This window comes from Ornithorhynchus anatinus, chromosome 18 (assembly GCF_004115215.2).
Source record: "Ornithorhynchus anatinus isolate Pmale09 chromosome 18, mOrnAna1.pri.v4, whole genome shotgun sequence".
NCBI classification, from domain to species: domain Eukaryota; kingdom Metazoa; phylum Chordata; class Mammalia; order Monotremata; family Ornithorhynchidae; genus Ornithorhynchus; species Ornithorhynchus anatinus.
In genome coordinates, this window is record NC_041745.1 from 2,297,330 (window position 1) to 2,312,788 (window position 15,459).

General features: G+C 48.0%; 1 protein-coding gene across 1 annotated transcript in view; it reads left to right on the forward strand.

Annotated features, from left to right (window-relative positions):
• The window catches only part of GPBP1L1 (GC-rich promoter binding protein 1 like 1), a 39,376-nt gene that overhangs the window by 15,178 nt on the left and 8,739 nt on the right, over positions 1-15,459 (forward strand). Inside the window, exons 2-6 of the mRNA XM_029046495.2 lie at positions 8,295-9,358; positions 10,256-10,366; positions 11,601-11,730; positions 12,418-12,704; positions 14,377-14,449. Coding sequence (XP_028902328.1) covers positions 10,307-10,366; positions 11,601-11,730; positions 12,418-12,704; positions 14,377-14,449 — 550 coding nt within the window. The 5' untranslated portion in view covers positions 8,295-9,358; positions 10,256-10,306. The remainder of the gene's footprint in view (positions 1-8,294; positions 9,359-10,255; positions 10,367-11,600; positions 11,731-12,417; positions 12,705-14,376; positions 14,450-15,459) is intronic.

Here is a 15,459-nt window from a genome sequence, read left to right on the forward strand (position 1 = left end):
CCGAGGACAGAAGGGATTGTGAGAGTCAGAGGTGCGCGCTCCTAGCAGTGCTCCTCGGGGAGGGTCGGCGCTGTTCCGAGACGAGGGACCTGCTAACTCTGGGAAGGACAGAAGTGGTTTAGAGAGATTCAGCCCAGGCAAGCTTGGAGGAAATGCGGTTTTCTCCCCCTCCAGACCGTAAGGTTCCTTGTGGAAGATTCCCTCTCCCCGCCCTTTTGCTGCTGAGTTTTGGTGATCGGCAAGCCCCGACCCAAGCACAAAGGTTCCTGATAGTGCGGCACAGATTCATTGATTAATTCAGTGCAGTCAGTTGTTGCTGGTTCTCTCCTATGTTCAAGGCCTAATTGTAGCACAAGAGGAAACATTAATTAGGGAAGTTAAATTCACATTTCAACACATTTGGATCTTCTTTTTGCCTGATTTATTTGGAAGCTGCTAAGGGTTTAAGGCCTCTGAACAGAGTTCAAAGAACGTTGGCATCATTCACTAGTCAAACAAAATGACCTCTGTCCAACTGCTCCCTACTTCCCCCCCCCTCCTGGTTTATCTGTACATTTGTTTGAGTTTATCTCCTCAATACCTCTCCGCCTCCTACTGCTGTTTAATAATTACAAACAGGCTCAAAGGGGTAACCCATTCACCAGGCTGATTTAAACACTCATCACTGATGAGTGGTGGGGCGTATTTTCGAACCTCGCTAAGGAAGGCAGGTGATATAGCCTGAGCACCCAACTTCAGAGAGTTAACAGTCTTGGCTGTCTGTGGTGTTCCCTTGTCAGCCTCTGCCCTAACCAGTCTTAATCCCGAAATCCCTGTCATCCTCGGCTCTTGAGTTTTTTGGGTCTGTGGGTTTTTTGTTTGTTGGTTTTTTAAAAATATATAGTATTTGTTAATTGCTTTCTGTGTGCCAGACACTGTACTGAGCACTAGGGCAGATCATAATAATAATAATTGTATTTGTTAAGCACTGTACTAATCACTGGGGTAGATGCAAGATCATCAGGTCCCACATGGGGCTCACAGTCTTAAATAGGAGAGAGAACAGGTATTGAATCCCCATTTCACAGGCGAGGGAACTGAGGTATGAAGAAGAGAAGTGACTCGCCCAAAGTCACTTAGCAGGCAAGCGGCAGAGCTGGGATTAGAACCCAGGGCCTCTGACTTCGGGGCCCAGACTCATTCCACCAGGCCATGCTGCTTCTCAAGCTAATACAAGCTAATCAGCTAGATAAAAGCTATTAGCTAGATCTAAACTAAATCAGGATAGACGTGATCCCTGTCCCACATAGAGCTCCAGATCTTCATCCCCATTTTGCAGATGAGGAACGGAAGCCCAGAGAAAGTTAAGTGACTTACCCAAGATCACACAGCAGGCAAGTGGCAGGGCTGGGATTGGAACCCCAGGCCCAAGCCTTGCCACTTGATCACGCTGTTTATCAGGAAGCTCCCCTCCCAACACCCATACACACACACAAAATGGGTTGATGACCTAAGGGTGGCCCAAGAACCAAAAATGGGAACTGATATCCTCAAACAAGTGTTTAGAGTTAATAAGTTTGGAGACATTTTCTTTTGTGGTTTGAGGGATTTTGTTGAAAACAGGGATTAGAAATGTAGTAACTAAAAGTGGTTATGGAACTGCTTAACAAATGCCTTCTTCCCTCCTCCTCCTTTTTAGAAAAATAACTCTTTTGGGGGGTGAGTTGCCTTGGGAAAGGAGAAAGAGAGATCATGTTGTAGATCTCCAAACTTTGAAAATCTGAAATGAGGAGCAGTATTCAGAAAGCTCTTCTAGCCCACTTTTCCCCGGGTACTTATTTGGCCATATCCCACCTGCCGCCTCAGAGAAATCTGCAGGAAATGAACCTGTTTTACATTTAGAAGAAGAGAAGAAAAGTTCGCCTCCACTTAGCCATCTGGAAAAATGCCAAGCAAAATCAGCTATCCTTAGGAACAAGGCAACATTACCTGTTCCTTGATTGCTTTTTTCGAGTGCTTCTTGTCTGAATGATTCTGGTTGAGACCCTAAAGAGGTGAAGTTTAGGGCAAAGAGGGGGCTCACTGATCAGAAAATGAAACTCGATAGAAACCCAAGACAGCTCTCCCAGCTTGAGGTTCAAATTATTGGTTTGACAGCTTTCCTGGGGAAATTGCTGATAGTCCTTGCAAATTCTCAAGCAGGCGTGGCATTTGGAGAGACCGGCTTGGCCAGAAACCTCATCCGAGAGACAGGCCTCAAAGGTTTTAACCCTCACCAGATTAGATGAAATTTCTCCTGCCCTTCCAGAAGGATTCATTGCTTTCCGATGGTGTTTGGGTGGAGGGTTCGCTAGAGATTATTCAAATTAATTCCACTGCAGCACATTTTTGTGCTGTTCCCTCTGTGAATAAAGCAAAAGTGCTCATGGTCTTCCCTCCTCCAACCCCAACCAGGGTGGGGATATGGAATGCCCCACATCCAGTCAAGCCTGTAGGATATTTATTGCCCTCCTCTACGTGGAGGAATCTGCTCCTTGCAGTACCCATCTCTGCGGTTGGATTTGTCTCTTAGTATCCCAGTCTTCCCCTGGCCTCTACCGCGGCCTCCAAATGCTACGGCAGAAGTGTGTCTCTGGCGAAGTGTGATTTAAGCGAGGTGGGGGAATTTTAGGGTGTCTTTTCCCACCCTCTCTGCCACTTGTGATGAGCAGTGTTTCCCTAAATAGGGCAGCTCTGACAGAGATTGGCTCTTAGGGTTTCTATTCACTTCAACTTGGAGAAGTAACGTGGCTTAGTGGATATAGAGCACTGGCCTGGGAGTCAGAAGGTCGTGGGTTTTAATCCCGGCTCTGCCACGTGTCTTCTGTGTGACCTTGGGCAAGTCACTTCACTTCTCTGGGCCTCAGTTACCCTCACCCTGTAAAATAGGGATTAAGACTGTGAGCACTATGAGGGACAAGGACTGTGTCCAACCTAACTTCGAATCTACCCAGTGCTTAGAACAGTGCTTGGCATATAGTCAGCACTTAAGTACCATAACTTTTTTTCTTTTTTCTTGTCCCAACCTCCTGAAAGCCCAAGTTCTGCCTGCCTTTTATTTAACCTTCCCTTGTCCTGTTCTCAGATCCCACTCCTGAACAGGTGTACTGGTCCAGGGAGGGAAGGCCCCCTGGCCCTGGTTGAATGAATAAACCGGCTCTCTCTCTCTCTGGAATGGCCGAGGGAGCGGGGAGGGCTGGCTAGGAGCCACGTCCACCGTCCTGAGGAGGGAACTGATGTAGTCAGAATGACCTCGAGGAGCGCTTCCTTTAGAACTTGATGGGGTGGGGTTGTGATTTTTGATTTAAATTGCCAATCAGATATTTTTACGTGACCTCCACTAACAGGAAACTGCTGCACGGTGAATGTCTAGTATTACAAGTATATGGGCATTTACGGTATTTACCATGGTTCAGCATCTTTTTAATCTGGGTGGCCCGCCCCATCAGTCGATGGTATTGATCGAGCGCCGACTGGGATGCGGAGCACTGTACCGAGCCCTAGAGAAGCAGCGTGGCGCAGTGGAACGAGCACGGGCTTTGGAGTCAGGGCTCATGAGTTCGAATCCCAGCTCTGCCACTTGTCAGCTGTGTGACTGTGGGCAAGTCACTTAACTTCTCTGTGCCTCAGTTCCCTCATCTGTAAAATGGGGATTAAGACTGTGAGCCCCATGTGGGACAACCTGATTCCCCTGTGTCTACCCCAGCGCTTAGAACAGTGCTCTGCACATAGTAAGCGCTTAACAAATGCCAACATTATTATTATTATTATTATTACAGTGGAATTAGTAGACACAAGCCCTGCCCTCGGTGATCTTACAATCTAAGAGGCGGAGAAAGGCACCAAAATAAATTACAGGTAGGAGGAAGAGGGAAAGGGGAAAGATGTCCATAGGCAACATGTTCTTTGTGTATAATTAAATATATGCCTATTGGGTGAGAAAAATCTCCCCCATCTCTCCCACCTCCCCCATTTGTAATTAGAATGTCTCCATGTGTACCAGTGAGTGCTCCGGTAGGGTCAGAGGGTGTTCCTAGGTGGAATTTGGGGAAGAAACAAGGCAGGGAAAAAAAAAAGTTAAATTTAAATAAAGCCTAATGGAAAAAAAAAGCTTCTCAAGAAACAAAAAACAGGAAAGCGAAAGGACTTAAGGGGGAACCAACCACCTCAAGAAAGAAAAGTCAAAAGGACAGAACTGACAGGGAGGTGAGAGGCAAAACATAATCTGTAAACCACACAAGGAACAGCTGTTTTTGCTAGGAGGTAATTGAGCAGATGTGGGCTTAGAGCAAAGCACATCCATTGTACCAGAACTGGAGGAGGCCTGTGCAGACCGGCTGTGGAAGCAGACGGCCTAAACAGTGGTGGATGAGGGAACTAATATGGGGCAGCCACGACCAGTAGAAGAAGTGGTTTGGGGACCTCCCTCCCTCCTTATCTCCTCACGACCACCCCCCCACCCGCCCCGGAAAAAATAAAATATGTTACAGCATTGCTGGGAAATAATAGACCAATCTGACATGCATCTGGCTCTTTCAAGAGGGGGAGGGGAAATATTGCGCTGAGCATGTTAAGTCTCAGACAGAGTTGGAAATAATACCAGGTTCTGTAAATAGCAGCTGCAGCTGCAAACAAAGGCAGTGTCTGTACAAGTCAGAAATCCCATTAAAGGCACGCGAGACTCTCTTGCCAGCAACTACGCCACCAGGCAGCAAACTAGACTTACTTCCAAGAGGCTCGGAATCCCAGAGCTGGATGTCAAGAGGTTGGAGGGGGGGGCCTGCCTTCATTTTTTAATGGATTCGCTAAACGCCTACTCTCTGTCAAGCCCCATTCTAAGCCCTGGGGTAGATACAAGTTGGTCAGGTTGGACAAGGTCCCTGTCCCACATGGGACGCGCAATCTGAGTAGGAGAACAGATATTTAATCACCGTTTTACAAACGAGGTAACTGAGGGACAGAGGAGTGAAGTGATTCGTCCAAAGTCACACGGCAGGCGGTGGGCAGATTAGAACCCAGGTCCTCTGACTTGCAGGCCCGGGTTCTTCCCACGAGGCCACACTGCTTCTCATTTGCATTCAAACAGTAGCTGAAATCGTAGCATAAGAGGAGGAAGTGAACCCAGAACCAGGGCTAGTGGGAAGTCTGAGGAGAAATCTTATGAATTCCAGGAAACCTGAATCCTTACTCTTTGGCATTCATGACTAAGTGGGTGTTGCCACGTTCCTGACCCTCTGGTCGTCTCATCCCACCATTAGGCAAAAAGAAGTTCATTATATATAATGAGGGTGAAGTTTATGCCAGACCTTTTTTTGGTAGAGAACTTCCACGACACTCATCACTTCTAAAACCCTCCAAGTCCAAATGAAAGCCACACAAGTAGATGTAGAAATGCGCAGTATAATATGGGGGTGGGGGGACCTGGGGGAAAACCTTGGTTTTTCGGTACACACAGGCCTCTCACAATCTCGATTGTCTGGTATTTCAGGCATTCATAATTGGCCCTAATAAAAGTGCAGTAAAGCTGGAAGTGAACTAGTAGCTGTGGGTGTGAAATGAGTATCCTCATTACCATGACACAGAGACATTCCTGTTGGTGGGATCAGTCTGGGTTGTGGAAATCCAGCTGTAAGTCCTGAAGGTTTAAACTAAAGAAAGCCAAAGCCCAGCTTCTCTTGTTGTCGCTCACCGACAGTGGTGGTGCCCCATAGCTTCTGAAACTCCAGGTCCCAGGCAGAAACTCTGATCATGTTGCTCTACCTAAAGAGAAATGATCAATTCGTGTACAAGAATTCAGCAGAGACACCTGGAGCAGGTGCTTCCCACTTCTCCTGCTGGGTACAGTCGGGGCATGTAAATGTGCTTCGGTGGCTATTGCCTGGCCCTCCCCGGAGAGCCAGAGGTTGCCAATTTCTGCTGAAGGCGGCCCTGGGGTTTGGGCCAAATTAGGGCTCCGAATGGGTTACGGGCAGGTGAAAGTCCCTGCTCCCCTGATGTGCTTTTTACACCCGGGACTTTTTAGAGCCTGCCAACAGAAGTCAGGGCAGGGGCCGTCAGGACCACTTGACCAGGGCAGTGGACCTGCAGAGAAGCAGTGTGGCCTGGTGGAAACAGTGCAGGCCTGGGAGTCAGAGGACAGGGTCTAATCTCAGCTTTGCCACATAGCTGCTGTGTGACATTGGGCAAGTCACTTAACTTCTTGGTGCCTCAGTTGCTTCATCTATAAAATGGGGGAAAAGACTATGAGCCCCATGTGGGACAGGGTCAGTGTCCAACCTGATTACCTTGGGTCTACCCCAATACTTAGAAGAGTGCTTGGCACATAGTGCTTAACAAATACCACAATAATAATGATTATTATTCCCGTTATCCACCTATCCCTTCTGCCTTGCAGCTGAAATGATCCTGCCGGGCTCAGGGATTTCCATGAGCCGTTTTTTTCCTTTGTCCTTTTGGGTCTCCAGCCCGTGTCTTTTGGTTTTTGTTTTGGTTTTTAAGCGGTTTTTGCGAAGGGCTTGCTATGTGCCAGGCACATATTAAGTGCCAGGGTGGATACAAGCTGATTAGGTTGCACATAGTCCGTAACCCACATGGAACTCACAGTCCTAATAGCCATTTTAGAGTTGAGGGAATTGAGACCCAGGGAAGTGAAGTGACTTGACCAAAGTCACTCAGCAGACAAGTGGCTGAGCAGATATTAGAACCCAGGTCCTTCTTACTCCCAGGCCCGTGATGGGGCCATCTCCCAAGCTAATTTTGTAATATATAATCTCACACCAACAAGCTGCTGTTCAGATTTACAGAGGGGGAAATGGGCCCAGGACTGTTGTAGTGGGTGAATTCTCCCTTGAAACTCTTTCAGCTCTTTTTAAGAAACAACATTTGCATAACGAAGAATGAATAAATCGGTTTAGCTGCAGGCAAGTTGGCATTGTTTTCCCTCACATCTGATTCATCTGTAATTTCTTCCTGAAGGTAATTTGAGACCTTATTTCCTGTACGAAATGGTTGTGCACACTCGCTCCTAGCATTGATCAAGGCACACATGCCGTACCATGAGTTTTCCATAACGTGGAGTTCATTGAGGGCACGTTTTAGGAGAATTGAGAGCAACTCAAATATGTGCAAATCTGGAGTGAAAAGTATCGTGGTCTAGTGGAAAAAGCATAGGCCTGGGAGTCAGAGGACCCGGGCTCTAATTCCGACCCCGCCACTTGTCTCCTGCGTGACTTTGGACAAGGCACTTCATTTTTCTGAGCCTCAGTTCCCACTTCTGTAAAATGGGGATTCAATACCTGTTCTCCCTCCTACTTAGACTGTGAGCCCCATGTGGTATAGGGACTATCCGACCTGATTATCTGGTATTTGCGCCAGTGCTTGGCATATAGTAAGTACTGAGCAAATACCACAGTTATTAATAATGATGATAATAATTGAAAATATGATTAGCCACCCTTTAGAGGTATTACTCAGACATTTTCTCACAACGAGTAAGACCCAGAGACAGACACAAGAGAAAATTCCCTGTGTCGTAGATCATCTCCGCCAATCAACCAAGGAGCTAGATGGACCCAAGTCAACAAGTCAATTGACTGACGAGGTATTTGAGCCCGGTCTTATTCACACCAAGCTTCATAGCCTTCAGTCTGGCCCGGCCCATCCCAAAAGAGGCCCGGATAATCCACTCCAGGAGGCAGTGGCTCCAGGGTGAGCCTGCCCTTGAGCCCACGGAGTTTGGTTGAAACAAAGTACTTCAGGATGAAATCTACAGCGCCTGTGTGTTGCTCATTTGGGCTCACTGGTTGCAATATATATGGTATATACGTGGTTGAATATAACTGCAAATTCCAGCCAAGGCTCTTAAAATACATCAGAAGGACCATATCCAGGGTGAGATGCAGAGGATCTCTAGCTTCCCAACGTTCTGGCTCCACCAGTGGCAAAAGATGTGTGGAGGAACAAGGGGCCGGCTCTCCGCTCCGATTTCCATTATGCAACGTCTCATCGGGAAACTTAGGTACCATAAAGGAAAGAAAGCCATTTATCCAAGCTGGGCCTGGCAAGGTAAAGGCTGAGCTAGCAGCAAAATTCAGGAGGCTCGAAACCCCATTTACACTTATTATTTCCTTTGACCACACTGCCTTACAGTCACTACATGGTTTAATGGTTTTTTTATAGTCCAGCCATCCTATTGTAATGAGTTCTAAGTGGACATTTATCATTTTCATTTGCTTTATCACCTGAATCACTGGAGTATTTTCCATCTTGCTTTGCAGAGGTTTTAGTTCCCGGGCTGCTTTTATAAACGGAGGGATGATGGACTTGGATTAAAGCCTTTAAAGAGAACTCTTCTTCACTGCAGCTGCAGAAGACTCTCCAAGCCTCCTGTCAACCATATACCCTAGTCCTGAAGAGGGGCAAGTACAGATAAAGCAGAAGAGGAGGAAACCTTACTTGAGAAATTTTTTTTTTTTCAATTGTAAATGGTGACGAGCCAAAGTCAGAAGACATTATTTTCACCTCCGGAAGCCCTTTGCCGGCAAATCTGCCTCGAAAAACTACCGTATTCTGTGGAGTACAAAGCATATCAAGATCCCGTGTGGTTTTGTTTATTTTAAAGATTGCCTGACTTCTTGGGTCTAGAGGACATCACCCCACCCCACCCACACACCCCTTCCCTTCCAATTCTCTTCTCCCCGCTCCAAACCCCAGTTCACATATGCATATATAGATACAGATTTTAGCAGGTGTCAGCATCAGCACATTAAGTTTGAGGTTTTAAACAGTTTGGTATTTGTGGAAGTTTCTCACTTAAATTCTCCCGATTGGAAAACGTCTCTACATACCTCGCTTTGTACCACCCTGGTGACTACTTCCCAGGCCACCGGCGGGCCGGCCTGTTTGTCGGACATGACCTTGCTAGCAATGGCCCGGCAATGAGAGGTGTAGGCAGACCCCTGGCGAACGCTCCCGTAATGTCACTGTCGGCCGCGTCGTAGTGCCACTCGCCCAGGGGAGTTTAATGAGGTGAACGTGGTTGTGACTGTCCCCCTTCCCCCCCCTTTTTTTTTTAAATGTAAGCAGATAGCTTTTTATGTGTTTTCCCCCAACCCCCTCTCCCCCCCCCCCCTTTTTTTTTTAATACCACGAGGCACAAGGATAGCTTAAGATGAGCGACTAAGGGGGGGCCGAGTCGGCACGGAGCGTGGGCTGCTTGTGCCTCACCTCAAAACGTGCTGCCGCCCACGGCCCTGTAGCGGACCCCGGGACCCGGTCATCCCCCGCTGGGCCAAGCACAAAGGAAGCGGAGGAACGGGACCACAGAGGCGACTCTCTGGGGGTGAGTATGCCACCCCCCCACCCACCCGAGAGAACGAGTTTGTGTATGTGAATGGGTCCGGGAGCTCTGGGTAGGCCCCGTGCATTCAGAACTTAAGCTCGTTGTGAGCTGGGATTGGGTCTCTTTTACCGTTACAGTATACTCTCCCAAGCGCTTCGGACAGTGCTCTGCATACAGATAGTACGCGATAATTGCCACTGACTGATTGGTGGGTTGTTTGAATGCCCGGATTGGGTACTTGTACCTAGGTCAGCAGCTCTTGGGTAGGGCCTTGATTTCCAGACAGATCATTTCCTTTACCTCTCGGTGTGGTAATCCCACAGACAACTGTGCTAGGCTAGACCCTATTGGTACTAGCAGGATCCCAGTCGTCTGTTGGAGAAATTGTTCTCAGTCAGTCAGTGGTATTTATTGAGAGCTTACTGAATTCAGAGCACTGTATTAAGCCCTTGAGAAAGTGCGGTATAATAGAAGTGGGCGTCATGATCTCTGCCCACAGGGGGCCAAGGGGTGGACAGGAATTAAAGTAAATCAGGGGTAGGGGAAAGAGTCATTTACAAGGATATTTACCTGAATGCTGTGGGGCTGGGGTTGAGTATTACAAGTGCTCAAGGGGTATGCAGCCAAGTCTCTCTTATAGTTTATGCCCTGGTTTCTCATCTTTCCTAGAAGCTCCCTCTGCTCTAGCATTTCCTTTCCTGTTTTAGGGGATTTGGACCCTGCAAGCTGCTTGCCCCTTAAGAACTCTGAACTCGCCCCACAGGTTACCCCTGCTGGGTCAGGCTTCACAGCTGGGACGGGATTCGGTTGGGTCGAGAAGGTACTCTTGTCCCACGGTTGGCCACCAGTGAAGGGCAGGCCGAAAGCTGGAATTCCTTGACTGGTTTCCTTTCCCAGCTCCTGGCCATGAGGTTTGATGCCTCTGCTGAAGAGAGACACTGGACCTAAATGGCGCAGCATGACTTTGTTCCTGCTTGGCTTAATTTCTCAACGCCACAGTCAGCTAAGGTACTCTTGCTCCTCCAGCCACCCGACCCAAAATCCAGCGATCCGTTCCCTGAGCCAGGCGCGATGATTGGGAGGGGTGTGTGTTCTTATTGCAGTTTTGGGGTGGTGGGCTTTTCCGTTTGTGTTTTCAGATTTTAGATGGGCTGAGGTTTTTCAAAAAGGAAAAAAACAACCCAAAAAACCCTCAGTGTTTTCTCTTACAAGGAGCAAGCCCCGCCTAGGCCAGCCTCTTGCCAAAACTGATCAAATCACTTGCCCTCTCTCTAGAGAGAAAGCATAGGAATGAAGTCACCATTGTTTTCATTGTAGAAGTGCCAAAGTGCTGTTAGGGTCATTTTCAGATGTGGCTGTAAGTCTTTGGATCAGAATGTGATATCTTTGCTCAGGGCTCAGCTGCAGTGGTGCTCGGGGTCTCGGGGAGTGCTTGGTTCTGGGGCAGGCTCCAGAGGGAGAGGCTCGAGGACTTAGAGAAGGCCCACCTCAAAACATGCTCTTGGGGATTTCTGACCTAAGTCCAGGCCTCTTAGGCTCTGGAGGGTAGTTGCCCGGTGAGAGCCAAGGGCATAGTAAGCGCTTAACAAGTACTATTCCAAAAAAAAAAAAAAAAGAAACGAGTCCTAGGCTCATGGTGATGAAGATGGTATTTCTTAAGCGCTTACTTTGTGCCAGGCACTATACTAAGCACCATCACTTCCAACAGGAGCCTGACTCTACAGTTGCCATCATCATCATTTGTGATTCCTTTGCCTTCCACCTACTCCCCACCCGGCCCACACCCATAACAACCCAAGAAAATAGTGTCTCTTTCCGGCCCTTCCTGGCATGGAACTCCGAGGAGAGAGTGAAAAGCTTAAAACATGTGACCTCTTTTCCCATTTGGGTCTTAAAAGCTGGCAGCATTTAGATCAGTTTCCTTTCTGGGCTGGCTGTGGGATGCCCGCACCCATCCAGGGATCTATAGTAGAGATGGCTCTGGCTGCAGCCCAGCTGCTCACAGTCATGTTGGGCCAGTGCCCAGTACATGCCTGAGCCCTTCTGAAATTTCTCTCCTAGTTTTATTGAGGTTTGTTGCAGTCAGAGGCTTTGCAGGAAGTTTGGGTGGTTTTTTTTTTGGCGGGGAGGTGGGGGGAGTGGGGGTTTGGGTTTTTTTAAAATACGGGTCTGAGAGACTGTTGAAGATGAGTTCCTCTAGCTGCCTCTCCTGCATCCACTTCTCCCCCTTCTCTCATCCCAGTCCCCTGCAGCCACCTTCGAAAAACACGGAGAGCACCTTCCCCGGGGAGAGGGTCGGTTCGGAGTGAGCCGCCGGCGACACAACTCTTCTGATGGGTTTTTTAACAATGGGCCTCTACGGACCTCAGGAGGTAAGTCGTCTGTGTCTCGGCTCCCCCCCCACCCCACCTTTCTATTCTACATTTGGGCTCCCAGGGCAGCCGGAAAGAAGTGCCAGAAGACTAGAAACCGTCGCCTGCGAAGCTCGTGTGGCTGTTCAGGCTGACCGTCCCGGGGGGTTTGCCCCTTCTGAGGGGAATGGTCATTGTTTGCCCCTTCTGAGGGGAATGGTCATTCCTGGCATTGGCTTTAACAGACGTTAGACTTCCGTGACTAGAATTAGGATTTGTCTCTGTTCCCTGTTTATCTGACCCCTTTGGAAAAAAATGAACCTGCAGTCTTCGGGCAAAATTCCAGGCGAGGCCAAGAAGCAAGTCCCTCCCCTTAGAGCTTCCTGCAGAAGAACAGGGTAAAGGCATGGTGTAGTGCATAGAGCATGGGCTAGAGAGTCAGAACGACCTGGGTTCTAATCCCGACTGCCATATGTCTGCTGTGTGACCTTGGGCAAGTCACTTAACTTCTGTAAGCCTCAGTTACCTCATCTGCACCCAATGGGAATTACGAAGGTGAGCCCCATGAGGGACAGGGACTGTGTCCAACCTGAGTAACTTGTGTCGACCCCACCACTTAGAACAGTGCTTGGCCCATAGTAAGCACTTAACATGTCCCATAATTATTCAAAGAGAGAAGATGCGACTCCTCTTTTCCTTGGCCTCTAGATTCCTGGCACCAACCTTCCCTGCTCCGCCATGACTCCGTGGACTCCGGCGTCTCCAAGGGCACCCACCTCGGACTCTCCGGAAACCAGTCGGGCTGGCACGGCTCCTCCCGGGGCCATGATGGCATGAGCCAGCGTGGAAGCGGGGGCGCGGGGATCCATCGCCACTGGAATGGCAGCTTCCACTCCCGGAAGGGCTCTGCCTTTCAGGAGAAGCCGACGGCCGAGACCAGGGAAGAGAAGAAGGAAGAGAAGGCAGAAAAGCTCCAGTTTGAGGAAGAAGACTTTGTAAGTGTGCATGCTTCTGAGCGCACCTACAGCTTTACACGATTGAGCGTTCTTCCTCCGACGTCCTCGGAGAGACCAGACCAGTGTGTCGGAGGTTGAGCGTGGTGGCCGGATGTGCAGTCTCAGGAGCGGACTGGTTTTTAGCCAGGAAGGGTGGGGCCAGTAGGAAATGATCACAAATGTCATCTCTAGAGGAATAGCAGAAGCACTCTGACTCTCCCATAGGTGAATGGCATGATATAACTGAAAAGTATAAGTAGAACCTCATTGGTGAAGAATTTTTTTTCTGCCTTCTCTGTTCCCGGAAGGCTCCCTTCTCTTGATCTTGCTTCGCTTTTCAGTGGAAATGTTAACCGACTTGATTTTATCGAGCTTTTAAAGACATTGGCCAAAATAGGAAACGAAAGAACAGAGGCTATCTACCCTCAGAAACTCCGCCTTCCGTCAGTCAGTCAGTCCATCAGTTGTATTTATTGAACCCTTACATTGTGCAGAGCAGTGTACTGAGCACTTGGGAGAGTACAATAGGACAGATATATTCCACAATGAGCTTCCAGTCTAGAGGGGGAGACAGACATGAATATAAGTGAATAAATTACAGATTTGTACATAAGTGCTGTGGGGCTGGGAGCGGGAGGATGAATCAAGGGAGCAAGTCAGGGTGACACAGAAGGGAGATGAAAAAAAGGAAAAGAGGGCTTAGTCTGGGAAGGTCTCTTGGAGGAGGTGTGCCTTCAGTAAAGCTTTGAAGGGATAGGTGTAGTCACTGTCGGATATGAGGAGGGAGGGTGTTCCTGGACAAAGGCAGGATGTGGGCAAGAGGTCAGCAGCGAGATAGATGAGATTGAGGTTCAGTGAGAAAGTTAGCATTAGAGGAGCGAAAAGTGTGGGCTGGGTTGTACAAGACTAGCAAGGTGAGGCGGAGGGGACAAGGTGATTGAGGGCTTTAAAGCCAATGATGAGGAGTTTCTGTATGATGCAGAGGTGGATGGGCAACCACTGGAGTGTCTTGAGGAGTGGGGAATCATGGCCCGAACATTTTTGTACAAGAACGATCCGGGCAGCAGAGTGAAGTATGGACTGGGGTGGGGAGAGACAGGAGGCTGGGAGGTCAGCGAGGAGGCTGATTCAGTAGTCGAGGTGGGATAGGATAAGTGATAGGATTAATGTGGTCGCAGCAGATTAATATTATTATTATTATCATTATTTAGGGGGAAGCAAATGAACCTACCCAAAAAATTGTGTGTGCAAAATCTGTTGATTTTTTTTCGTACAGTGCAAATTTCTACCTTTGGGTTTTGAGCAATTCTTTCTATATTATTGCACTCATCTGTTAACTTTATCCCTTATGTATTTTGCCGAGTTGCCTCTCCCCTTGAAATCTGGCACTCAGCTAGAGACCAATAGGAATAGGAGTTCTTTCCGTATTTACTCACACATGGTCATAGAAGGAAGGTGATGAGCACGTGAGGTTAAAAACTCATCCGTGGAGGGGCACTGTCCTCCTGAGTGATGGTTTGCAGGGAGAGAGCCGTAGTCGGTGTTCAGATCCTGAGCAGATGGTAGCGATGACAACCTCCATATTCCCAAAGAGGGTTTGGTGCGCAGGGATTATGCCCCAATAACAGATCACTGTAACTAATAAGATTTAATGCTTCGTTTACTTTTCTAGCCATCTCTGAATCCAGAAGCTGCGAAACAGAATCACCAGAGCAGACCCATAGGGACACCTTCTGGAGTGTGGGGTAAGTGAAGAGTTTTCTCCACTACTTTACAGCGGGTTGAAGGATTTAACAACATAGATATAAAATGTTTTCACTGTAGGGAAGAAGGTTGCTACCCTGCTGTTTTGAGAAGCAGCGTGGCTCAGTGGAAAGAGCCCGGACTTGGGAGTCAGAGTTCATGGGTTCGAATCCCGGCTCTGCCACTTGTCTGCTGTGTGACTGTGGGCAAGTGACTTAACTTATCTGTGCCTCAGTTCCCTCATCTGTAAAATGGGGATTAACTGTGAGTCTCACGTGTGACAACCTGATTACCCTGTATCTACCCCAGCGCTTAGAACAGTGCTCTGCACATAGTAAGCGCTTAACAAATACCAAAATTATTATAAAAAAATTTTTTTTAAACCAGTCGGAATAGCCAAATGGATTTTATGCAGGGAGTAGAAAATCAGTTGTAGGTATCAAGTAAGTTATGCCCTTGAACAAAGTATCTTGAACAAACATTGAAAATGTAATTTTTTCATCTGTTTGGGAAGCGTATTAACATCACACCAGGTCGTCGTAAACTCCTTGAGAGCAGGGACTGGGTCTTTTCCTTCTGTTGGACGTTCCCAAATGCCATGCTCATGTTGTTGGCCCGCAGAAAATCCTGCTACACTGCCAGCCTGGCATACAGAACCGTCTCGAGAGATTCGAAGACTCCTGAAACCAAAAGAAACCCTCTTCCCTCCTCATCTCTCTCTCGCCCATCTTTATAATTTCCAGGAAAAGGCAGTTACTTAAAAATAACCCAGTCGGTTTCAAATTTAGCTTAGAAGTATGGCTTTGCTAGCACAATCCCCAAGAGAGGTTTTTTGCTTTTAATGTGTCACTGCCCAGAGATCCCTCCCCAGGGACTGTGTCTATGTCCAGATATTCCTTGGATTCGTAGGCTTAGGTTCCACTGGGGTGAGTGACCAAAACCAAAGGAAAGAAATTTTGTCTTTGCTTTCTTAAACTAGACCAATTCATGTTTGGCCATTTGACCCTTAAAA